Source organism: Equus asinus, chromosome 4, assembly GCF_041296235.1.
Source record: "Equus asinus isolate D_3611 breed Donkey chromosome 4, EquAss-T2T_v2, whole genome shotgun sequence".
Taxonomy (NCBI): Eukaryota; Metazoa; Chordata; class Mammalia; order Perissodactyla; family Equidae; genus Equus; species Equus asinus.
Window position 1 is genome coordinate 57016876 of NC_091793.1, and position 23895 is coordinate 57040770.

The following is a 23895-nucleotide window of genomic DNA, read 5'->3' on the forward strand; positions in this document are numbered from 1 at the left end:
GCTTGGGTTTGCAGGGTTTTGAGTCCCAGCTGATATTTACCACCAGTTATGTAAACTGATCACAACTCTGAGCCTCAGTCTGCTCACTGGTGAGTTGGAACTGATGACATTTCACAGGAGTTATTAAATGAGATATCATCTAAAAAGTGTCTGGTATTTAGTAGACACTCAAATTTTTGTTCATTTCCTATACTCTAACTCATTTAACATTAACACAGCACAGAAAATTTAATTCAGATCAAAGTGAAGGATTGGTCATCTTTTTTCTTAGTGTAACAGTACATAAACTAGAAATGTGCAAAAGATAAACATATTCAATGTACTATCCTTGAAGTACTATAAATTTGAAATAAAAATCCTTAAAGTGGTATGTTCTCAAAATCTGGATAAAATCATACTGCCTACCAGTAGGGCCATTTATGAAAAACTTATTTAAAAAGTGTGAAATTACACATATGCAATATACTTAAAATTGGAACATATATTTTTATCAACTGCTCATTTTTAATATTTAAGACACTTTTAAGATCTCCTTTTCTAAACTTCAAAATGGAATTTCATAAAATAAAGTTGAAAACAAAAGCTAGGAGAGTACACTTTTGTTAGGCTTTTCCAGAATATAAACCACATTAAACAAAATATTTTAGTAAGAAAACTTCTTAGTAATTCAAAGCAATTGAACTGAAGGTTACTCTTATATAATTAAACTTTGGAATTCCAGAATATTTTACAAGAACATTTTTGTACTCAAAAGTTCATAAATACTAATTTGAACAAATACATTATTACCTAGGATAAGAATTGTTGAACCTACTTTAAAGAATAAATGATTAGCTTAAAATTAACACATTGTGAATATACAAATAGTATGCTAAAACCATTAGAAACCTCGAACCCCTTTTACATACATAAGTTAAACATTCTTCCTGCAACTTACAATATTATTGATAACATTGATATTATTAAATTGCTCAAACAACTTTTCTTAAAGCTAAATTGTATTGCAATTTATATTCCAATTATAAAGTTTAAGTCACGTGGTTTTATTATACTTTTTAAATATTACACATTTCTGTAAAACACGATTAAGTACTGTGAAACCAAACAATGAGAAATTACCCTGAAGTGTCATAAAAGTTTTGAGAACTAGTGTACAAAAAAAATTGTGTAGTATTTTCCATACCTAAAAATTATTGAGTTCCACTTCTGTAGCATGAAATTATTTTTCATGTTGCCCTTACTGTGCTTGGTTCATTGTTTCATTTATCGTGATGTGAATTCCTTCAGGCCTTATTCATTTCTTCCTTCTCTTCCTCTCACAAAGTGCTTTGTGAAATAAAAGGTGCTCAATAAATATTTGTTTAATTAAACTGAATTGTCACTCTATAATTAGCAGTGCCAAATGATAATCATTCAGCTGTGATCTCTGATAAAGGAACAAAACCAGTGTAGGAACCTTCATTTCTCATTGTCTGAGCTTTTACCACTTCTTTAATAGGTATGTGTGGTTCCCTCATGGGCATAACGAGGAGAATTAACTGGGCTATTTGAGGTTTCTGATTTCTTAAAAAACTTTCCTTAAAAAGTTAAGAGCAAGTAGATTTTAACTAAGTCCATGATTGTGAACTTCTTCAGGAATCTCTTTACTGAATCTAATCCAGTACTAGAGCTGCACAGAAACTTTGTTTTCATAACTTAGTCTGCGTAGATTTATAAACATTTTACTGAATGCTATTTTCACTGATTTAGATGACCACCATTTTATCTGTGTTCCAACCGTTTGTTACTAGAGATAGACTTTATCTGAAAAATGTGTGTGGAAAATAAAGCAAATTGCCAATATTTTAAGGTCATATTTAAACAATGTTCACCAAAAGATTAAAAAAGTAAACTATAACCAATGAACTATACTTTTTGTGCCAATATTTAACTACTTATGTTAACCAAACTGAGTGCTAATTAACATTCCATTCAGTTTGACATCATGCAAATTAGAAACACAGACTTTAAAAAATAATATAATTATTGTAGATATATTTAATCATGTATTTTGATGTTGCTCCTGGTATTTGAAACATCTCCAACCAATGCAATGGATGGACGCATTTCAAACGTGTCTTTCTGCTTTGATGTAGGAGGGCTGCATGGGAAGTCTTAGGTTGTTGTATCTGTCCCCAAATCAACAGCTGTGTTATGTCATAGGGTTCATGTTGCTCCTCTGAGCCTCAGTTTCCTCAACAGACTATCAGGGCTAATATAATTTATTATGTTTTTGAAAAGAGTCAAATAAAACAGCACTGTAAAAGTTCTTTGAAAATAAAATGCAAATTGTAAATATATGGTACAAATTTAATACCCTTGCAAGATATTACAGTTATAATATTTGTAAATTGCACTACCACAAGCATCTCAGTCCTGTGATCTATCATCCTAGAAATAATATAAACCAAAGTGAGCTTAAGCACCAGCTAAAATCCATATTACTGAAACTCAAGAATAAACCTAGCATTGTAGATGTTAGCCTTAGAAGTCGCACTTGTGTATTTAAAACAACTTCAGAGATTAAAAGAAAATTTTCAGGAAAAATGTGTAAAAATGGGGAAAACCTTTTATTTACAAATTACCTAGAGATATTTAATACTCAGTACGGTAAATAATTTAGTCCTTTCTAATGGAGACCAAGTTTTGCTGTTGCACGTATATCGGCACAGTAAAGTCTCAAGCCTGGATGCTGGACACTTTCAACAATTGGTTATTTCGTGCTTATATACGATTTGGAAAATAGACAAAGAAGAGAAAAAAGATAAAACTCTATATATAAAATAGAATTTTATAACTACATTTTACAGAATATTCCAAGAGATATCATTGGTCATTTTATTATTTTGAAAATATTACTTATTTAAACAACTAAAAAACGTTAAAGCCTGAAATATCTTAAACATTGGAAAGGATAAATTACTGAAAAATATGTAGAACCGAAATTCCATATCAATGCCACTATACTGTTGAACAAGTACTATATGAGGTATTGAACATTGCACAGAATTATACACTTAGGATTTGACATTGTACCTAAACCAGTTGTTCAAGGCCACTAAAATACTGAAAGAGGATTAATATTATTAACAGTGAGGAGGAAAAAAGAACTATAAAAGCCTTCTAAATCAAATCTAGAAATGGTGATTTCGCTCAAAAACTGTCACAACTGTTAAGAATTTTTAGTAATTCACGACACAAAACAAGACATCCACCTCTCATTTTTTCACCTTCTCTGTTACATGAATCCAGTGGTGATGCTTCAGACCCGCACAACAGTGTGATATTTCTTCCTATTCTGTCTCAGAACTTACCCCTTAAGGATTTCACATATGTGATTTGTACTAACTGAATTTCATCACTTCTGACAGGTGGGGTGACTTAGATTTTATCCTAAGCATTACTATGTCTTATTAAAACCACAGAGAGTATTTAAAATTCACCTGTTTTAACCAAATGAAGTGCTGAAAAATTAATTATGAGTAATAGATAGTAATTGCTAAAAAGATAAAATTCCATTTTAGGTCATACTTGTTTTGTGGATTAGGAAATTGCTTCTCTTTATTACGAACTTATAATAAACCTATGGCTCTGGTTTCTAAAATAGCCACTTTTTTCCCCCAGTGTTCAGTGACTACTAGAACTAGAATAGATTTCTTTCAATGATTTGCAAGAATATTTGGAGGAGAGGAAAACCTCAAGAAAATAGAACATGGTCCACAAACATTTGCCTTATGTACAGTAGTTGTTTTGGAATTTTATAATGGTAAACAAAATATATCATTTTTAGAGCATCTAAACAATGTTTGGAGAGCTGGCCTATTAGGTGAGAATACCATTTAAAAACACGTGTGTTATGTAACACACAGCCATGAAAAGGTCTGTTTGAAATTCCCAGGTAGAACAGAGTTGTCACTGTCAAAGGAAAAGCTTTGCTAAAGAAAAGTAATTCTTCATCTTAATGGCTGGCACAACTGGCATCGAAGGTTATTAAATGCTAATAGACCCACTTGAGGTATGGTTGCTCACTGGAGGATTAGAATTACATAGACTCAAAGACCAACACACGGAGAGAGTTTTTAACTCTCCAGACCACCCAATATGAGATGGAAAACAAGATGGAAAATAAATATTTTCTCAGCACTGATAATTATTAAGTATGCACAATTGTTTTATGCAATAAGAAGTCTGACCAAAATGATGACAGAATCTATACTTAGGAAGAGAGGCTGCCACTTAGGAGACTGAGAAGAGTGTTTATAAATAAATTTTGTTTGAATTCATTTTTATGTAGTAGAATAGACCATTGTTCAGGAAGTGGATGAAAAAATCCATCACAGTTGAGAAGTTTAGTCAGCAAATTGTCAGGAAAGATAGTGTTGAGATAAATTCTTTTAAGTCTTTTTGAAGCTCGCATAAGTTTATAAAAAGAAGCATATTTTCTTTGATCTGAAGAGATTCTTTGCACAGTGCAGTGTACAACATACGATATACATATAGGGCTTCCCTAGGTACATATACATAGGCATACACTATCTATATGCCTTTAAACGTATACACAGCTTCCACTCAAAGAAAATGAGTTAGAACACAGTAATCATTGAAGACAGTCCAAGTGCTGAAACAAGTGACACTGATCACTTAAAGGGCTGTTTTACCTCTCACATTGCCCAGGACTAAGAGTATAATTGTCTTTTTTAGTTTTTCTTTCATTGCAACACTGATTGTCATAGATAATCTTTGTGCTTTTGCATAATGCCCATCCTGGATGTAACATATATTCACATACAACATTGGACACTTTAAATAAGCATGCCAGCACACAGGCAGGACCATACAACCATGCACAAAATACTCTGAGTATGTTTCTCCAAACCAACCGCGACATCAACATGCACCACTATCTTATTTGGTCCCGTACAGCGAAGAATGTACAGCTGAAGCAGTCATGGATAGTGTCACTTGCAAGAGTTTCTTTAGAAAAGAACACCCAGTAGAGAAACAAAACAGAATGAATGAAACGAACAAAAGAAAATCCCCCAAAACCAAAAATTAAAAACAAAAAATTCCTCCAACACGTTAACACTGAAAATCTGGCCATTTTTCATGTAGTACATTTGCCTCATTCCACATAAAGCAACTCTTTTCACAAAATTCTGAGTTGAATTGTGTATAAGACACACAGATTAGTGTCTCAGGGCTTTTCCTAACCATTGGAAAAGCTCGTCTTGATAAAGCATCTTCCAGCGCACATTGGCTTCCACGGTTTCTACAGCTCTTGAGAAAGACGCAGCGGCTACTCCATCGTAGCTCTTCATGAAGGTCTTTAGCTGGAAATAGAGATTTTAAAATGGTAAATATGCATGTATTGAAATGAACTCATGTCCAACTTGTATAAAGCAGGATCTATTTGAAGCAATGTGCCACAGGCAGGCTAGAAGGGATGTTAACATGTGGAGCGAGCCTAGTGCTGAAGCGACTGTAACAGGTTGTGTCCATGTGGGGTGATGGAGTTCCTCTTGGAACCTAAAGGTAAAAGAGTGGACATTACAGTTTAAATAGCTCCAAATTCAGCTTCTTGCTTCACAAATAAATATTGAAACAGACGCATTTCTCTCCATAATATATTGATGGGATTGTGACAAAGACTAGTTCTAATTACAAAGCATATCCAATGCACAAAATAGCCTTAAAAACTGAATATAAGGATTTAAAGTTTACTTTTTGTCAGTAGAGAGAAAACTATTCTTCTTCTCCTGGTAAGCAGTATGCGGGCTTGACACTATCTTTGATGGTGAGGGATTACCGAAGCTATTGAGTGGTGGGGAAAAAAGTAATGATGCTATGAAAACCAGATGATTAATGAGACTGCAATCTCCTGAGTAACTAGATTTAGAAAGAATGAAGGAGGAATGTGGTTTCATTTAGCTAGAGAATTGCAGCACTGAATTAAAATAAGTTATATATTTTTAAACGTTTTCTCATAATTTTTATGGCTATAAGATTTTCTGTAGAGGGTTCACATACTCTGGGAATGCTCAAGGATTTTATTTCAAGATCAAATACTAGCAGTTTTTCTTTCTGTTTGATATATCTTAAGAAACTGGCAAACAACCAACAATTTCGACGGCAATAGACAAATGTGAAAAATCCACTTGCAGCACAGAAGCATTGTGTAGTGTGATGAGTGTGGGCGCCACGTGGAGGCTCTGCCAGGAAGGAAGTGCAGTGTGTCAAGGATGGTTCAGGGACAGGGAGAAATAGGGGGAGGGGACATTTAAAATGCAGTTAATTATACCTTTTGAATTAACCTGGAAATTGGTTCATGGGTAGCTTGGTTTGTTTGTGATGGCGTTACTCTGATTACACGATGCTGATGGGTTTTCTCAAAGTTTATCCTCTACTTTCCTACAAAGCCCTGTGCCCCGAAGCATTAGCCAAGGATAACCATATCTCGGAGCTATATCCTTTACAAGACTTCAAAATCACTATGCTTTCATAACAAACATGGGAAATATCCATTGTACAACATAGATTTATCAGACTGATTTGACATTTTGCCAAATTTACACAGATTAAGGAAAGAGGAAGAAGGGAAGGGATTGGAATTTACTGAGTATCTTCAATATTCTAGGTAGCGTGCCACACAAATATATCTGTAACATGTACATGTATGTGAAAAGGCAGTCTAAGGGAAGCACTTGAATCATATTTTTAAACTTTAGCTGATTAATACAATAATTCATTTGTATTCATATATTTATGTTCAGACTCATTCAGGCTCTATCTCTAAAGTAACAATACATTTTGATCTATGTTTTGAATTTTGTCTTTTATTACAAAAATATGACATTACAGTGGCATTATTTACATAATATATGTCAATCAGGAAAAAAATTACATCTATTCCTTTGTAAAATTTATTCTGCAGGATTATATATTTTCCTGAATATGCCAGATAGTGATAAATTACCCTTTGGCAACTTCGACTTCTGGGGAGCAGGCTCTTGACCTCTAGGTGAGCCAGCAAGCCAGCCTGAACTGGTAAAATAAAACTCTTTAGTCCTCCCTGAAGGCAAACTACAGCTTTGACACTAGGATAGTAGGTCAGATCATCCTGCAAGAGAACTGTCAATAGAAAACAGAACTGCTGGGTCTTCAGAGATTCGCTCCTTAAACCACTGTTGAAGTGCACTAGATACTTCCCTTGAGAGCTCAGAGAGCCTGTGGTGACTCATATGCATCCTAGGACTCCTTCATCCATCAGAAGACATCTGGCCTGCTTTCCAGAGCTGGAACAAATTGAGCTTATGTCCCCTATCGTTCCACAGCTCTTTGGGCAAACTTGCGGTCAGAGCAGCCACGGGACTGGTCCTCGGGCATGACCACAGCCCTTTCCAGACCCCGCCCCTCTCACAGGGCATGGGGCAGACGGAAGGAGTTTGGCCTGCAATTTGCTTATTTCTGCAGCTCTTTGGTAGGTTTTCTGCTGCTATTAGTTTGTATTATCGTGTTTCCCAAATATTTATGCCATCTTATGGTTTTATTTTAAAATGTTGCAAGTTTAGACATTTTTATAAAATAACATTTAGTAAAATGTCAGAGTTGTTTGTGCTCGCTGTTCTTCTTAACATAAAATTTCTAGACATGTTTGTTAATTTCTCTATTAAAAACATTTTAGCATTAAAAAAACTCTTATTTTAGGGTACCCTAGACTCTAAACGTCACAAAATAAACTATTTTTAGAGTAAATTGCAAAACCTAACATACTTCGAGTAACTATATAAATGAATAGAATTAGCTGTTGCCCTATTATGAGGTTTATATTTTCAACATTAAAACTGTAAATGGGATGTCTGTGATGCACAGGATCTATGTTCCTCTACGACTGTGCTATATATTATGCTCAAGAGGCAGGAAAACACGTGCAGATGAGGCTTGCTTAATAGACATTAGTATGGAAAAATGGCAAGGGCTTCTGAGGTTCCACGAGGTTGTTATGTCCATTAGTTTAAAATAAAGTAAACGCACTGTTTCATGGAGAAATATTGTTCAAATTGTTAGAGCCGTGTAATTAAAAGGAAATTGCCAGTTTCAGGTACCAGAATGCAGTTTTTGGGAAAGGACCATGGAACAATATAAGTTTCTCCAATGAATGCCCCTAAAACTGATGGGGATCATGAAAATCTCAAACAAGTTTTCAGAATTCATAACGATGCTGATTCCCTTCTGATCTAGAGACTCTTGAAAATAAGAACATGCTATATCCAAAGGGAGCACAGTGGGCTGTCTGCTTACAAGGCTCATTGGTCATGGGAGAATGAGGCTGGCATCTCCTCTGCCCCTTCCTATCTATGAAAGGGTGTCATCGGCAATACAAATTAAACCCCCATCCCGCACGACAGGAGTGGTCCCCCGTCCTATGGTGGTGATTGGATGATGAGAGGGGGTAAGAGCCTCCGCAGCGGCTGTCAGTCCAGGCAGTCAGGCAGGCAGCTCCGTCTGCAGGGCCTCAGCCTTCACGCCGGGGAGCCTGTGCTGAGAAGTCAGCTGCTCGTGGATAACGGGATAAAAGGTACAATTTGGTTTCCGTTTTGAAATTGTACCTTTCCTTATAGGGATATCTTAGAATGTTTCAAATGGCAATTATATCAAGTGTAAAAAATTAAGTATATAAGTGAAATATGTAAAACAAAATGGTCAGTATATGATAAAATCAATTGAATGTCTCTTTAAAAGATGTTTTTCCATGGCCTCAGTTTTATTGAAGCAAGGAAAGTGTGAAAGATAGACAGAGTAAGAGGACAGACGAAGAGGGAGAGAAGATGGGAGAGAGGCAGGAGGAGAGGGCAAAGGGCAGAAGACAGGAGAGAAGGTGAGAGGGTGGGGAGCAGAAGGCGGGGCAGGGGAGGAGGGGAGAGCTCAACCCTTCTGTGCTCACTTCAGTGGCTGCAAAGATTGTGACTAAAGAGTCTTTCCCTTCCAGATTATTGAATGTAAAATCATGGAATTAAAAGTACTTTATTTAAATACAGAGAAAATTGGAAGCAATCATTAATTTAATTGCTCTTTTTGCTTCTCCTAGATATGAAAGTCCTTCCCATTTAACTCCTTTACTAAAAAATATGGTAAAACACGTACTGGGGCTTTCGAAACCAAAGCCTTCAGGGTTGGAAACACACATAACAGGAATAAAAATTGAACTTGAAATCATTACAATCAGAGACTTAGCTTAGCTTAGCTTACGGTGTGAAAGAATCCAAGTCGGTGCACGGGGGACGATCAGACGAAACTGGGCAGTACTAGGAGATATTAAGGGTGGTGCTGGGGTTGATGTTTCTGGGGGAACACTGCTCAAAGCAATTAGCTCTGGGTCACCGCAGCTGGCATTCTGCCAGTGAGAACTGAGGAGACCGTGATTCTCACTGCCAAATCTCAGCTATACAGTTTGTAATGGAGGAGAGCGGCTGCCGAAAAAGCAATGGATGCTTGAAGCCCAACTTGTTTTAATCAAGTCAAAGCAGTGTCTATATTTTGCTCCTTCCTCCTACCTACTGACCTCTTCCCATTTCACACCTCTCTCTATTAAAGATGTGAGCTAATGGTAAACAAACAAACAAAATTAGCTGCTTTAAATTTCCAGAAAAATAAATCAGAGAAATAAGGAAATGTTAGATGCTACACAACCTGGACACTACTCCTTAAAAAATTAAGTTTCTTTTCGCTAAGTAAATTCATTTGTGGCTGTACCAAGCAGAATATTAAACAAACTGATAATCTCAACATGTGTGCCAGACACACCCTTTGTACACAAATGCATTCATTCCATTTACGGGTGTGGAGCACATGGTCACACCCAGTTGCCCAGGCTTTGGACAGGCCTGGCGACAGGGCAGGAGGCCCCAACTCTGCACCTCACCCCTAGCCTGGGTCCTCCATATGCAAATACTGAGTCATGTGACAGCACAGTTTTGTTGTTTCAAAGATCCTGAACTGGGTTCACAGAACCAGCTGAGGGAGGAGCAGCTGACTGGATGAAGGATTTCTAGAGTGGATTTGGGTCCCCCAGCTTGAGAATCATTACATTCAAATGTGTCTCACAGGCATTTAAAGTTTAATATGTTAGAAATACTTTTGCAAATAATTATTGAGTAAAGTCTTTAGCATTGATGTGTGTGTGTGTGTGTGTGTTATAGGAATGGGTATGAATCTGTTGAAAAGAAATGGTTGAAGTAAACGTATAATTTCACATGTTTATAGAAGAAAAGCATTAGAACTCATCTTAAAATATTTACCTCTTTGAGTTCACCTTCAGTATTAAGAAATTCTGTAACTCCACTGATAAGTTTGGAATTCATAAATAATGCTTCTCCATACCTCGAAAGACCAAAAAAAAGACATTAATATAGGCAGAAATTTAAGAAATACTACTATACAGATTTTTTTAGAACCATTCTCATGGATTCCATTTGACCAGTGTTGCCTTGACCAGTGTAGCCATTAGGATCTCTGAGCATTCAAGGTCATTTCTCTAGGGAATCAGGAAGGTGGAAGAGCTGTGGCTATGCGACACCAGCTGATGCCACCTGATTTGGCTCACAGCATGCTAGAGAAATCTAAGGTGTAGTAAATTTAAAAAAAAAAAAAAAGGAGCCCTCTAAATTAGATTAAGAAATTAATAGTATATTTCCAAACCAAGGCCTGAGGAAGAAAGATTTTAAACTTTCAGTTTTAAGGCAATCTAGCTCATTACAAGGAAAAATGATCCCAACAAAGAAACAGGGCTGCAAGACCCAACCAGGGCACTCTCAGTATGTCATACAGACACTTTGCTCCAGTCAGTCATCACTGATGTTGGCATTCTCCTTTTTCAAGCTTAGAAACTGAGCCAAATTTCTCAAAAATGCTCCCCAAAATATTAAATACTAGAATTTTTTTCACATGGGTATTAAAATAAAATATCACCTTGTTCTCTGGGTATCATAATCCTTGTACCACAGCATAATTGCTTGACTCACGACCCAGGCAAGGGACAGCTGGTGCCAGTGAGTTGGAAGGCTTTCTCACTTTATCCGTGTCTGTACTGTGCTAAGGACACCTAGCACAAGCCTTGGTACTCTTAGAACTGAGGAAAGTACACAGACAATGAGATTCTGAGTTTGGGGAAGCAAAGGTCCAGTTGCGGCCACAAGAGGCTTTCTAGTGCTGCCCTGGCTTGTGCAGCCTTCAGTAATTCAGCTCTGGAGTTCCAGTTTTCTTGACTGTAAAATAAGGGGGCTCAACTGGATGGCCATCATAGTTTGCTGTAATTCTGACACTGAACTATTTCATGGGAAAAATATCTGAATAAAATAAAATAAATAGGCATTTGATAATAATGTAAGCAATCATTAGTAATCAGTATGTGGTTACAGAAATGGCCTACTGTCCAGGAATGAAAATAATCCTTTTTCTAAGAGTGTTTTGCTTAAACTTTGCTTACAGTCTTGTGAAGATGAATAAGGCACAATCTTTTCCCTGAAGGTATCATATTATCTGGTATTGTAAACAAATAATTTCCTTTTATTACAGCTAAATGTGGTGATAATAAAATTAAACACAGTGTTCAGAGAAGGTCTCTTTAGCTGTGGGGTCTTGGAAAGGTGTCGCAGGGATGATGGCATATAAATTGAGTATGGAGTAGTTCCGAACATCAAGGAAGACTGTGATTTTAGGCAGAGATCAACACAAGCAAAGGCAAAAAGGTGTGAAGCAAAATGGTGTGTGCAGACAACTGCAGGCATTTGGTACTAAGAGTGTATACACTGTGAGGCTGCCAGCAGCAAATAAGAGGCCAAGGGGTTGGTCAGAGCACTCATTAGGGAGTTTGGATTTTCAGTGTGGCACAGAAAATAGAAGGTCTTCCAGCACAGAAATGTCACTTTCGCTTTTCAGAAAGATTCTTGGGACAAAGGGAAGAGGCCAGTGTGTGTGTGTAATGTGCATGAGAGCAAAGTAAGTCCTATTCTCCTGATTGTTCCAATTTCTGAGTTGAAAATACAAAAAAGCCAATGCGTCTTCTAGGAATATCAGTGTTTTCTGACAATGAAATACCCGTAGATAGAATTGTGTTTTAATATGGCACATCCACTCAAATTGAACTTCTTGTATGAGAGCAGCTAATAAAGGTGTACTTTAAAAAATAAAGTGTATACACCAATTTGTAAGAGACAGAATAGTAGGTCTGCTCACTGTCTGGGGACATTTAAGTTTAAGAATCTGCAGAATTTATATGCTTTATAATAAATTCAATTTTAAAATACTATAGAGATTATCAGAGTAGTAAATTAACATTTATTATAATATATTTAAATACATAATAAAATATCTTCTAAAATTGAGGATGAAGAATTCTGACCATGAAGCAAGATGTCTCAGGAATGAATTCTGCTCCAACTAGAATTCTGCAATGATTCAAATATTCCTTCTCTATATCATGGTTTTATTTCAGGTGTTTTATGATATTTATATTTAAAGGAAAGTTAAAACAATTTTATAGAAGTAAAGTGTTCTTATTATAATACCATTATATCTGATTTATGTCATTTTCTTCCTTAACACATTCAGGATACAGGAGTTTCATGATACTATTTCTTGAACCTCGGAAAGCTTGATAGTTTCCGGGTAAGAGGCCCTGTTCAACTTCTTCACTCCCCACATTTCCATACATAACTATGGTTATCAATCTTCAACAAATGAATAATGTTAGAGAATTGTTAAAGTAATTCTGAGTTTCACAGGAGTGGCAACACCCATCTTGGCTGACTGTTTCCAAATCTCATTCTGTTATCTGTACCTTGGTTTTAACACAAAAAGTTGGGTCTTTCTCTCTCATATGCCACATTTAATTTACTCATTCAGGTGTGAATGATTGAACTCTTTTTCTACCTGGTATTTAATATCTTCCATTTATCTCTGAAAAACTTCCAGGCCAGGTCTCGGCCATGAGGATTTCGAGCCACGTGGATGATCACGTCAATTGCGTCTTGGTCGAGCACCACCTCAGAATTCAGCGAGAGATTCAGAAGCCTTTAAGGATGGAATTGTGGGGAAACCTTTATTCAAATAACTTAAACATTTCTATAAAATTACATGATTTAGTTTATCATATTCTTCAAAGAATAGTCCAGAGTAAACTTTACTATGCAAATTTATCAATAGAATAATTTTCTGTTTTTAAAAGGAGGGAGCTCAAAGTCATAGTATTTTAATTAACACATTAATTAAATTCTGAAAAATCTTGTGGGTGGAGAAATCACAATTCTGGTTTGATGACGCAAGCTCACTTTTAAAATTCTTTATAGTGAACACTTCCTTTTATAATGAATGCTGTCTTACACATATATTTATGAAAAAATAAATAAGATATTTAGAAACAAAGGTGCTATATCTTTCAACTCAACTAGTTTTAGTCATGTTAACATGGCAATCTCCCTTAGGTCTAGGAAGATATATTTTAGAATAACTAGCATATACTCAAGAAAATAAAAGTAAGTTCAGAAGAGTTTGATTAACAGAAAACACTTTCATTACACGAATACATTTAGAAAATTAATCGACCCACCTATTTAATAAATTCCTGTCGTCACTGCAAGTTAAGGCTTCCAATAATATCTTCTTCTCAGAAACAGCTGTGGTAGAGTGGAATTTCATCCATATGAATTCCCAGACATCCTCATCTAGTAGTGAAACTCCTGTACAGTAGACGATGTCTCTAACATTTAGTGGTATTCTAAAGAAGCAACCCATGGTGGTTTTCTGTTAATTAAAAGCTCAATAGTATTGAAAATAAAGACAACTCCTGCTTTACTATAGTCAATTTAGAAAAGAGGATTTTGTTAATTAGATATCACCCGAAAGAGAATAATACTATATAGTAAGAGTATTCAAAAATAATGTATTTATTTAAGGTAGTTTTGTTTGTTTGTTTGTTTTGTGAGGAAGATTGGCCCTGAGCTAACTTCTGTTGGCAATCCTCCTCTTTTTGCTTGAGAAAGATTGTTGTTGAGTTAACAACTGTGCCGATCTTCCTTCACTTTTATGTGGGACACCGCCACAGCGTGGCTTGACCAGCAGTGCTAGGGCCGTGCCTGAGATCCGAACCTGCAAACCCCAGGCTGCCGAAGTGGAGCACATGAACTTAACCACTATGCCACTGGACTGGCCCCTATTTAAAGTAGTTTTGAATGCAAATTTTGTTTCCACTCTTGAAATTATATTTAAACAAAAATAGGAACACAAATGCCTAAAAAGACAGTACAAACAGGGTGTTTTGTATTTCCACCAACATTGACATACTTGTCAACCAAAGATTTTGTCCTCATAATTGGTAGACCCAAGAATGACAAGAAAGCACGGTTGAAGAGACTGACTAATTTGGATAAAACAGAAACATTTTCTCCTAAATTCGTAGACAATTTTTTCTAAAATTATTTTCCTCAAGTAGCTCTCCAAATCTTGGAACCTAGAAGATTATTAATACAGATAATAAACTGATAAAACATAAGCAGTAAATTTTGAGAAAGTATAAAGATCTTTTACCCTATGTTTACAAGAGTAACTATAAAAAATAAACTAAATTTTGACTTTGAATCCAAAATAAATGTTGCAGTGGGAAACTCTTAGTGGATTTAGTTAGTCTTGGCTATTTATAAGTTGTGAATTCTCATGTGTACTTTGCCATAGCAACTTTTTACCTAATATTGTTCTTTCAAGTTTCAGTTTATACCCCACATTTTAAAAATCCCTCAGTTCTCTGAAGGATCACTCCAATATTTAAAAGAAGTTAAAAATGCATTTCTGCTTTGTGTAATATTCAGTAATCCATTATTAAAATTTCTCATTTATAATTTGAATGTGGCTAATAATAACTGTTTTCTCTGGATAGTAAGCTGAAACAATCCCTTCTAAAGATTTAGGACGTTGATGGTTAAAACAGTGCTGTGGTTGGAGGACTATCTGGAAAACAGGAAGAAGTGTCTGAATGGCCACCAGGAAGATGACCCCACCTCGTTCTGTTAAGCAGCGAAGTGCGGCTGCTGTCAGGGTGCTGAGGACTGTGGGTCAGGACCCCACATTTGCATAGTCGTTAGAAGCTTTATACAAAATTCAAGGTTCCCAGAAATGACTAAAACTATATTATTCTGTCTCTTCCTACAAGTAATTAATGTGTCTGAAGAAAAGTTACTTTAACTTTGCTGACTGAAGACTTGTTTCTTTGTAGTATTAGGAGGCAAGCATTTTGTTTGTTTGTTGGGTTGGTTTTTAACAAAACAAAAGGAATACAGATATCAGAAGAAAACTGCAAAGAGCTTCACATCTTTCTCCTGTCTTCCCTCCCAGCCCTGGACCCCTCTGAAGAAAGTACCAGCAATAGTCTTCCCAATAGTTGTTGAAACCTTCTTCTCCCTGCTCTATTTATGACCAGCTCGCCACACAGCGCACCTGACCTTTTTCCTCTATTTTTTATGTGGGACACCACCACAGCATGGCTTGATGAGTGATGTGCAGGTCCACCCTGGGGATCCAAACCCACGAACCCCAGCTGCTGAAGCAGAACACATGAACTTAACCACTACGCCACTGTTCTGGCCCTCTAAACTTTTTTTTAATTATCATTTTTTTTAATCCACAGTTTTAATCAATTGTCTTTGAGAAATATTCAATGTTGGCAAGACTAGATTTTCAACAATAAATATTCATTCTGTTCACCAGCGTTGAAGTGACACTTGTTAAAATGCAGCCTCTGGGCGACTGAAAGGACTTAGTGTATTTACGGAGGTGCTGTATGGCAAGCTGGTCATACATAGAGCAGGGAGAAGAAATTTTGACACGGCATTCAGCAGTAGATTGTTGGATGAAATGACAGACAGACTATCCTGAAGGAAGCTAACAAAAGTTGTCCCGGGCAAAGAAGGCCTTTGAACGTGAAGCTGCCCAGAATATTGGCTGATTCTTTATCAGAAGCTGAAGCTGCAAACCAAGAGAAAAATCACGTAATTTGTCTATGCTCTACAAGAAACTGCAGGTCAAGTTTCAAGTTGTCAGCAGCTGTTCTGTGCATCGCAAATGTATCAAATTTGATTGCTCTGAAAATGAGACACACATATGTTTACATATATAATCTGAACCTGTTGACGGTCCATTGAAAAATAGCCCTCAGTCTCAGCTACAAATCCACAAAGTCTCAGGACAGAAATGGCTCTATCAGCAGACGCTAGGAGGTACACATTGCTTAACGTTCAGAAGGCTCCTAAGAAGAGCAAGGACAGAGGTGATTAGCTGGAGAACACCGCTCCGGTTTTTCTAACACCTCTTCATACTGCATCCACTCCTCATCTTCCTTACCCACCTACCAGATAAGGAATCAGTGTCTGGTTCACAAGATTTTTTGTACTTATCATCGAAAATAAAACAAGACTTGTGAGTGCTAAATTTGCCAAGGGCTGCCTGTTCCCAGTGATTTCCATTGTTAATGGAACCCCCTTTTGTTGCTAAATTTGTAAAGATGTTCTAATAACATTTTAGCAAATTGATTGCTCTTGGGACAGTTTAAGGTCTTTTTGTATAAACCAAAGTCATTAGGAATAAATGAAAAAGCTCATTTGTTTGTAAAGCATGAGCTGAAAACCCCACAGAACACATAGTCATGAACGGTTCGGATGAGTCCTGGGAGACTCCCGCCGTGAGGCTTACAGGGAGAGGGCTGATTCTTGTGAACGTGGAAAAGATTTATGAAAATGTGTACACCCCCATGGTCATTTCTCTTTAACGCTGCCTCAGAAGTAAATCTTTGGATGGAATTTTATCCTCTGAGGAGGAAGGCTGTGCTGGCTTTCCTCTGGGTGTGGCATACCTCAGCTGCACGCGTGGGCAACTGGGCTCTCCCAGCTGCTTCCGTGCGAGATGAAGGGGGTAATGCTCAGCCAAAGGAAAGGGCCTTCATCTCCTCCAGGTACTAACACTGCAGAATTGCTACCTAATTAATGCGGCATGTCCTATATTTCTTATCCTATTCTCATTTTAAATAGGATCATGACAGAGTTCCTTTGTATCATAAAAGTTTTGAAAGCATAAGAGTTCACGATATCATTTTGAAATAATTTATTTTGTATTTTGGTGATATGTTTAACCTTTTTTACATTGCCAAAAGCAAATGCATGAAAACTAAACGCTTTGTGGTAGAAGTTAAAAAATTAAGTAGGTGGGAAAAATAAAGGCATGCATTTTTTAGGAAAATTTTTTTACCGAGTTAAATAGCAATATTAATGGACTAGGACTAATATTTTAAACAAAGTAAATTGGTACTTTAGCTATTCAATGGAAAAGTGTGAAGTAGATTGATAAATTTAGATAAATAATTGGGAAAGTGTCCAAAGATTTTGCTACGAAAGTTTTCATTGCTGCATTGTTTTTCAACAGGGCTCACCTAAAATAACTATAAGGGACGGATTTAAGTTAAGATATAAGTAGCAACTAAGAATGATACCGTAGACTAATATTTAGTGATATGGTAAAATACACTATTAAGGACAGAGTATAAAATGTCTGTAAGACCACTGTGTTAAGTTTAAAAAAAACATAATGTGTATGTTGGAAGAAAGACTGAAAGGATAACCAAGAGAATTTTAACAACATTTTGCCGCTGGGTTTGGGCATTATGGGTACTTATATATATTTCAAATTTAATAATTTAATAGCTTTTATAATTAATTTGGAAATAAGTAAATGTATAATTACATTTATAAGGATAAAAAATGTTACTATTAGAATAAAATATATTCCAATATAGAAAAATGCCATTGAATAATATGTAGAAATAATTTTGATGATATAGTTAAATACCTCCCAGAGGAAAATTATACTTGCTAAAGGAAAAAAATCACACTATTTTAAAATTTAAATTTTGATGCTTAATTACGATATGAGTCTGTTTTTAAGTAGTTTCTCAGAAGACCTAATTTGGCCAGTTAACCGCCTCTAGGACTGGGCAAGTCAAGGTCGTTGCTCTGGGCTTCATTTTTCATCCTAATTGGACAGGGCTAAACTACATGAGTTCTAGGGCTCATTCCTGCTCTCTCAGTACAAGGTTCTTTTCATTTGTGATTGTCTTAACGCTGAAATGTGGATTTAATTATTTTCAAAGACAATGGAAAAAATGTCTCAGATCTCTATTCTCTCTGAGAGCACCTCTTTCAGTAGCGCTGCACATCCCATTGACACAGAGTGTGGCCTACCATTTAATTAATTTTAATTAATTTGCAGCTAATTAATTCATTTGAAAGCTCGTTTCCCTATTCTTACTAAAAATTAAAAGACTGCTTTGTTGGGGCTTCCCTGCCAGCACTCCGGTTCCTGTTCAGCCTTAGAGGTACTGGGAGTCTCACTTCTTCCAGACAGTCTGTGACTTAAAATATCAGACTGAAAAGTAACCCCCATTTACCAAGGCTGACCCCGTGCATACTGTCTCCTGCCCCCGTCTCCCATTCTACACCCATTCCTTAGTGCCCTGGCTGCTTCTAAGAAAGCCACCTTGAACAAAACTTAAAACTGTTTAGAAGGAATGTGTGACTTTTTGCACCTTAGTGTCAGTTTCCTCATCTGGAAAATAGGAATAATAATTCCTTACAAGGTTGTTACAGTGATTAAATGAGATGATGTTTATCTGGTGCTGAGCACACGGCCTGGTGCATATCATGGGCTCAGGATGGGCTTTATTGCTGTGCATGGCCAAGCGCAGGGGACGTAGAAAACTGTCTCGATATGTGGTAAAACATTCCTCATTCTTGTTATTTTTATTGCTATTATCATTAAGATGAAGTGGCAACAAATATTCCTATCTTTCCCAAATGAGTACTGGGCTAAAAAGAAAGAAGAAATAAAGTTTTTAGATAAGCTCCATGAAAGTGAATGGGTAATTATAAAAATCTTGACTGAATACATCTCAAGTTTAAGGCATTACAATAAAATACACTTTTATAATCCCGCCCGACTCTACTCATATACTTGTCAGTCAAATATGCCACTGAATTCCTATAAAAATCCTGGCAACCAGAAGGAATACTGTTCCTTAGTATCTCCACAAGGCCCCGAGCAAAGGCAGACAGAATCCCTGTGGCACGTGCGGTCAGTGACAGGTGGCAGGAACACCAGACAGCAAAGCCGTTGGTCAGGAGGATCCTGCAGCAGCCAGGGCTGCTCACTGGGGCCCCTTCCAGGGAGCCTGTCACTGGTGCCCACAAAGCATCTGCTTATCCCCATGAAGCATAACAAAAAGGAGTACTAAAACATGAGAACAAAGGAAAAGTTCAAAAACAGTCTGCAGGCCCTTTGGATCTCAAAAAATTGAGTTGGATAAAACTGGTGCAGAATAGACCAACAATATTTAAAATTACTATGTTCTGAAATGATGTTCAATACATCTTTATATTTTAATGTTGCATATTTGCAAAGAAACATCTGCCGGTCCTTCTAGATGAAGGAAAAACAATTACTGGGAGCAGAGCAATCATTTTAACTCAACATCTGAACATAGCAAAAGAGTAAGTTTTCAGATAACTGTACTCCTTTTAAATGGCTCTTATAATTGAAATGAATGTACTTTAAAAGGGATGTTCACTTTACTTAAGCTGAAACAATACATATGAAATTACACTTTAAACTGTTAAGCCCCATATATAAAGTAGCTATTCTTACTTCTCAGTGGGAAGGGAGAGGAATGGTGAGGGCTAAGTATCTGGGTTATAAGACCACTTGATAAAATATGATTGCTAAAGCACAAAAACATAAGAAACTAAATGACCCACATGACATTAAAAAGAAGAGGACAAAGAAAAAGAGACATCAGAGAAAAGGTAGAAGACAGAAAGAACACAAGTAAGAAATATACAGAGAGGCTCCAAAATTCAGAGTGATGACGATGAAGACAGGCAGGACAAAGACCCAAGAAAAGTAAAGGGAAAAAGCAAATAATCAGAGGAGAATTTGTGGCTTGAATGTCTAAAAGTTTTGTTTTGGACTGGATTTTAAACACATTCTACTGGAAAGCCTGGAACACTGATTTAACATTTCACAACTCAGAACCTTTATGACATCCAGAATCAATTATGGCCAATTATACCAAAATAATCAGACAGCTCTAGAACAAAAGTAGAAAAATTAAGACATCTATGATGACTCACTCTAAAACAGTGCGGAGCAGGCTGCTGGTATAAATAGCTCTAAGAGCATAACGTGACTTAAAACTTGAATATACAGTTGTAGTAGAAGTTGTGAAATGGCTGATAAATCGCCTTATTTATAGATGCCTGTGTTAAAGATGAGACACATTATCCCCCGACAATATTCCATGCCTATTATCATGGCTTCTCAGAGAACCTGCTCTATCCTGATTCGTGAATATTTAAGCTTCTTCACTGGGTTCTGATCAGAGCAGGTAAATATAAGCGCGTGCTGTGACAGGAAGTCTAAATATATGTATAAAGTGGTGTGTCTGAATCACAATAATTAGAAATCAGTACTTTAGGTTGACTCTTAAGAGGACCCATTAGCTCCAGCAGCAAATCCACAAGCACCGTTTTCACTCAAGTCATGATCCAGGCTTGCATGTTTACGAAACCTCCACTGGATGACACTGGGCTCGACAAGTAACTCTTGTTGCCCAGGAATAATTTATAGCAACAGTCATTGTCTTGTATTCTTCATACAAAGGTTGACAATTACACAGATTTATTGCATCCATCAAAATATTATATCTATAAATGTGAGGGCCTGTGCAAATGCAGTTCCTTCATTTGTAATGCACTGTCAAGGTCACTGAAGTTAACAATGCTCATTCTCCAGGCTGGGAAGAATAAACTATGGTAATTTAGTTAATCTTTTAGGCATAACCACCAAGCTGTCAGAAGTAGGCAATAAGTAATGTATTTTTCTCAATTAAAAGATTCCCAACTAAAAATAAATTTTATTTTGGCCAAGGTAAATTTCACTATTTATGTGTGTGTGTGCACGCATGTGCATTAAGCAACATGTAATTCTGAAGATTTTCATAGTTTTAATTGACAAATTCACTACACAAGAAAATGCTATACTTTTTAAAAATAGAGAGATATTCTTATTCACATCAAATCCTAGATGTTCTATGGCTTCATGAAATATACTTTGACCTTCTATGAAAAAGTAGTGAAATCTATGATAAACTTCATATATATGTGTGCATTTAAAGGAGTAAGAATAGATATAATTAAGCTTGATAATTAAAAATAGTTATGGAGAATCTAGTCCTGTTGTATAAGGTAACAGAAAACTATTGAAAAAAAATCAAAACCATCTGGGCTGTGGAGAAAAGAGGAATGGCAAGAGTAGATGAAAACGTTACAAAATAAGCTAAAAGGCATATTTTGCATTGAGAGATGATATAACTGAGAAAAACGCATACTTTAACAGAATCAAGACAAATATTCTGAATATCCAGGATAGAACCCGCAAAGTCTATTCAGGTGGGAAAATAAAATAAAAGTCACTTCAATTATTTCTATTTGATTTTTTGACTATAAAAGAATCTCGAGTCATTAGAAAGAAAAAAGCACTTTCAGAATATTTAGAAGTGAAAGGATTCTGAAAAATGGGGCTGGGGACTTTGCTGTGGATATTGGGGACACCTCTGTCTATTATTCTGTCTTCATGCCATAGACCACTCTGAATTTCATTTTCCTACACAATTAAAACATAATATTATAAGGACTGATGATATTAATTTTGTCTGAATTTTGCGAGAAACAAGAAACTGCCTTCTCAGTATCTTCTTTTATTCCTCCATTTCTTGATGAAAATCTTAAATCTTAGGTAAGCTTAGGATGAAGTCAGCGAAAGTTTAAAAGTTTAACTTGCTATCTGTAGCACTCCTTGATATTCCGTCAAAGAAAAACAATGCAAGGTGTTGACTATAAAGCAGGTTTTTTTTTTTCCTTAAAGATTTTATTTTTTCCTTTTTCTCCCCAAAGCCCCCCGGTACATAGTTGTGTATTCTTCGTTGTGGGTTCCTATAGTTGTGGCATGTGGGACACTGCCTCAGCGTGGTCTGACGAGCAGTGCCATGTCCACGACCAGGATTCTAACCGACGAAACACTTGGCCGCCTGCAGCGGAGCGCGCGAACTTAACCACTCGGCCACGGGGCCAGCCCGACTATAAAGCAGGTTTTGCAGATAAAGTGGAGGCTAACGGCGTGTCTTAGTTTCCTAGGGCTACCATAATACATTTCCACAGACTCAGTGACTTACAACGACAGGGAGTGACTCTCTCACAGTTCTCATGGCCAGAAGCCCACATTGAGGTGTCCGCAGGGCTGCCGTCTTCTGGAGCCTTGGAAGAATCTGTTCCAGGCCTCTCTCCCGGCTGCTGGTAGCTCTGGCAACCTGTGGTGTCCTTGGCCTGTAAATCCATTGCTTCAATCTCTACTTCTGGCTTCACATGAATTTCTCTCTGCGTCTCCTTGTCTTCTTTCCGTAGGACACTTCTTGAATTTACTGCTCACCCTAAATCCATGCAATCTCATCTCGAAATCCTTAATTTAATTGCATCTGCAAAGACTCTATTTCCGGATGAGGTCACAATCACACATAGGGTTTAGGATTTGAATATACGTTTTGGAGGCTACTATCCAACCCAAAACAGTGTGTGCATGGGCTTTTATGTTTCCTGTTATTGTCAAGAAATTACAAGTCATCATAGTTCTTTCCCATTTTCAGATATTTTAAGATATATGTATCACAAAACAATATTTGATGCTTCCGGGACATTTTTCATCAACATTATCACAATGTCAAGTAAATGTTATGATCATCAGAAAGAAGACTAACATGAATTATTTTCATTTCTGTTTTGAGATAATGTGAATTCTATGGATGGAATCAGTTCTAAGTCTTAATTACAAGGGGAAAATATACAAAAAGGAAATGTTGATGTTGCTGAAGAAATTTTCTCAGTGCTAATAGCAATGCTTATACTATTTTGGGAAAATGTGGAGGAAATTTCTTCTTATAGTGGTGAGTAGTAGTTGCAATAAACCTTATACTCAATGAATCTGAATCCATTAGTATAATCTACTCTCTGCAAGTAAAAGTGTTTTGTAAGCTGCAAATATTTTTGTTGGTGCCTCAGCTCTGGCTTAGTAAATAATAACGATCACTGCTGTAAGTTTAATTAGCATTGTTCCCTGTGTTGCCCATGCAAATCTATATTCACTTAGCACTTGTTCTGTGATAAACAGCCAGGCAGTTTAAATAGAACTATTCTATAACTAATCAATAGGCATATCTTTTGACAGATGACACAGAAGTTCAATAGTGTTATGCCTGAAATTGGTATAATATTAGACAAACAATACCAGCATGATAGGAGAATTACTATTGGCAGAAATGAGGGGAAAACCAACTATACTGAAAAGAAAAAAGGTAAATTAAATCAAGTCACCTTCAAAAGCATACTTCTGTAAAAATTAAAATACCCTGTAAAAACACTATGACTATTTGCCTCTATGCATGGCTAGTAATACAATTTTTTAAAAAAGCAAAATGTCAGGCAAAGCCAAAAGTGTTGGAAAAAGGAAAGTAAGTGTATGATTATTTCTGCATTTTAAATTAGAATATAAAGTCATTAATGCATTTAGATTACAAACTAAATATGACTAGAAGAAAATGAATAGAAATACGCACTTACTGAAATTATATTAGCTCTAGAGGCAATTAAAGTTCCTGCTTCACCAAAAAGTAAATTAAAAATACATCCAGATTAGTTAGTCCCTCAAGTAGGTCATTCA

General features: G+C 36.4%; 1 protein-coding gene across 3 annotated transcripts in view; it reads right to left on the reverse strand.

The window, feature by feature from the left end:
• Positions 1-462: 462 nt before the first annotated feature.
• The window catches only part of TRHDE (thyrotropin releasing hormone degrading enzyme), a 351632-nt gene continuing 328199 nt past the window's right edge, over positions 463-23895 (reverse strand). For all 3 annotated transcript variants that reach the window (XM_070507330.1, XM_070507329.1, XM_014827110.3), the window contains 4 exons: positions 13643-13810; positions 12967-13107; positions 10335-10416; positions 463-5369 (listed from right to left, as the gene is read on the reverse strand). In XM_070507330.1, coding sequence (XP_070363431.1) covers positions 5226-5369; positions 10335-10416; positions 12967-13107; positions 13643-13810 — 535 coding nt within the window. In that variant the 3' untranslated portion in view covers positions 463-5225. The remainder of the gene's footprint in view (positions 5370-10334; positions 10417-12966; positions 13108-13642; positions 13811-23895) is intronic.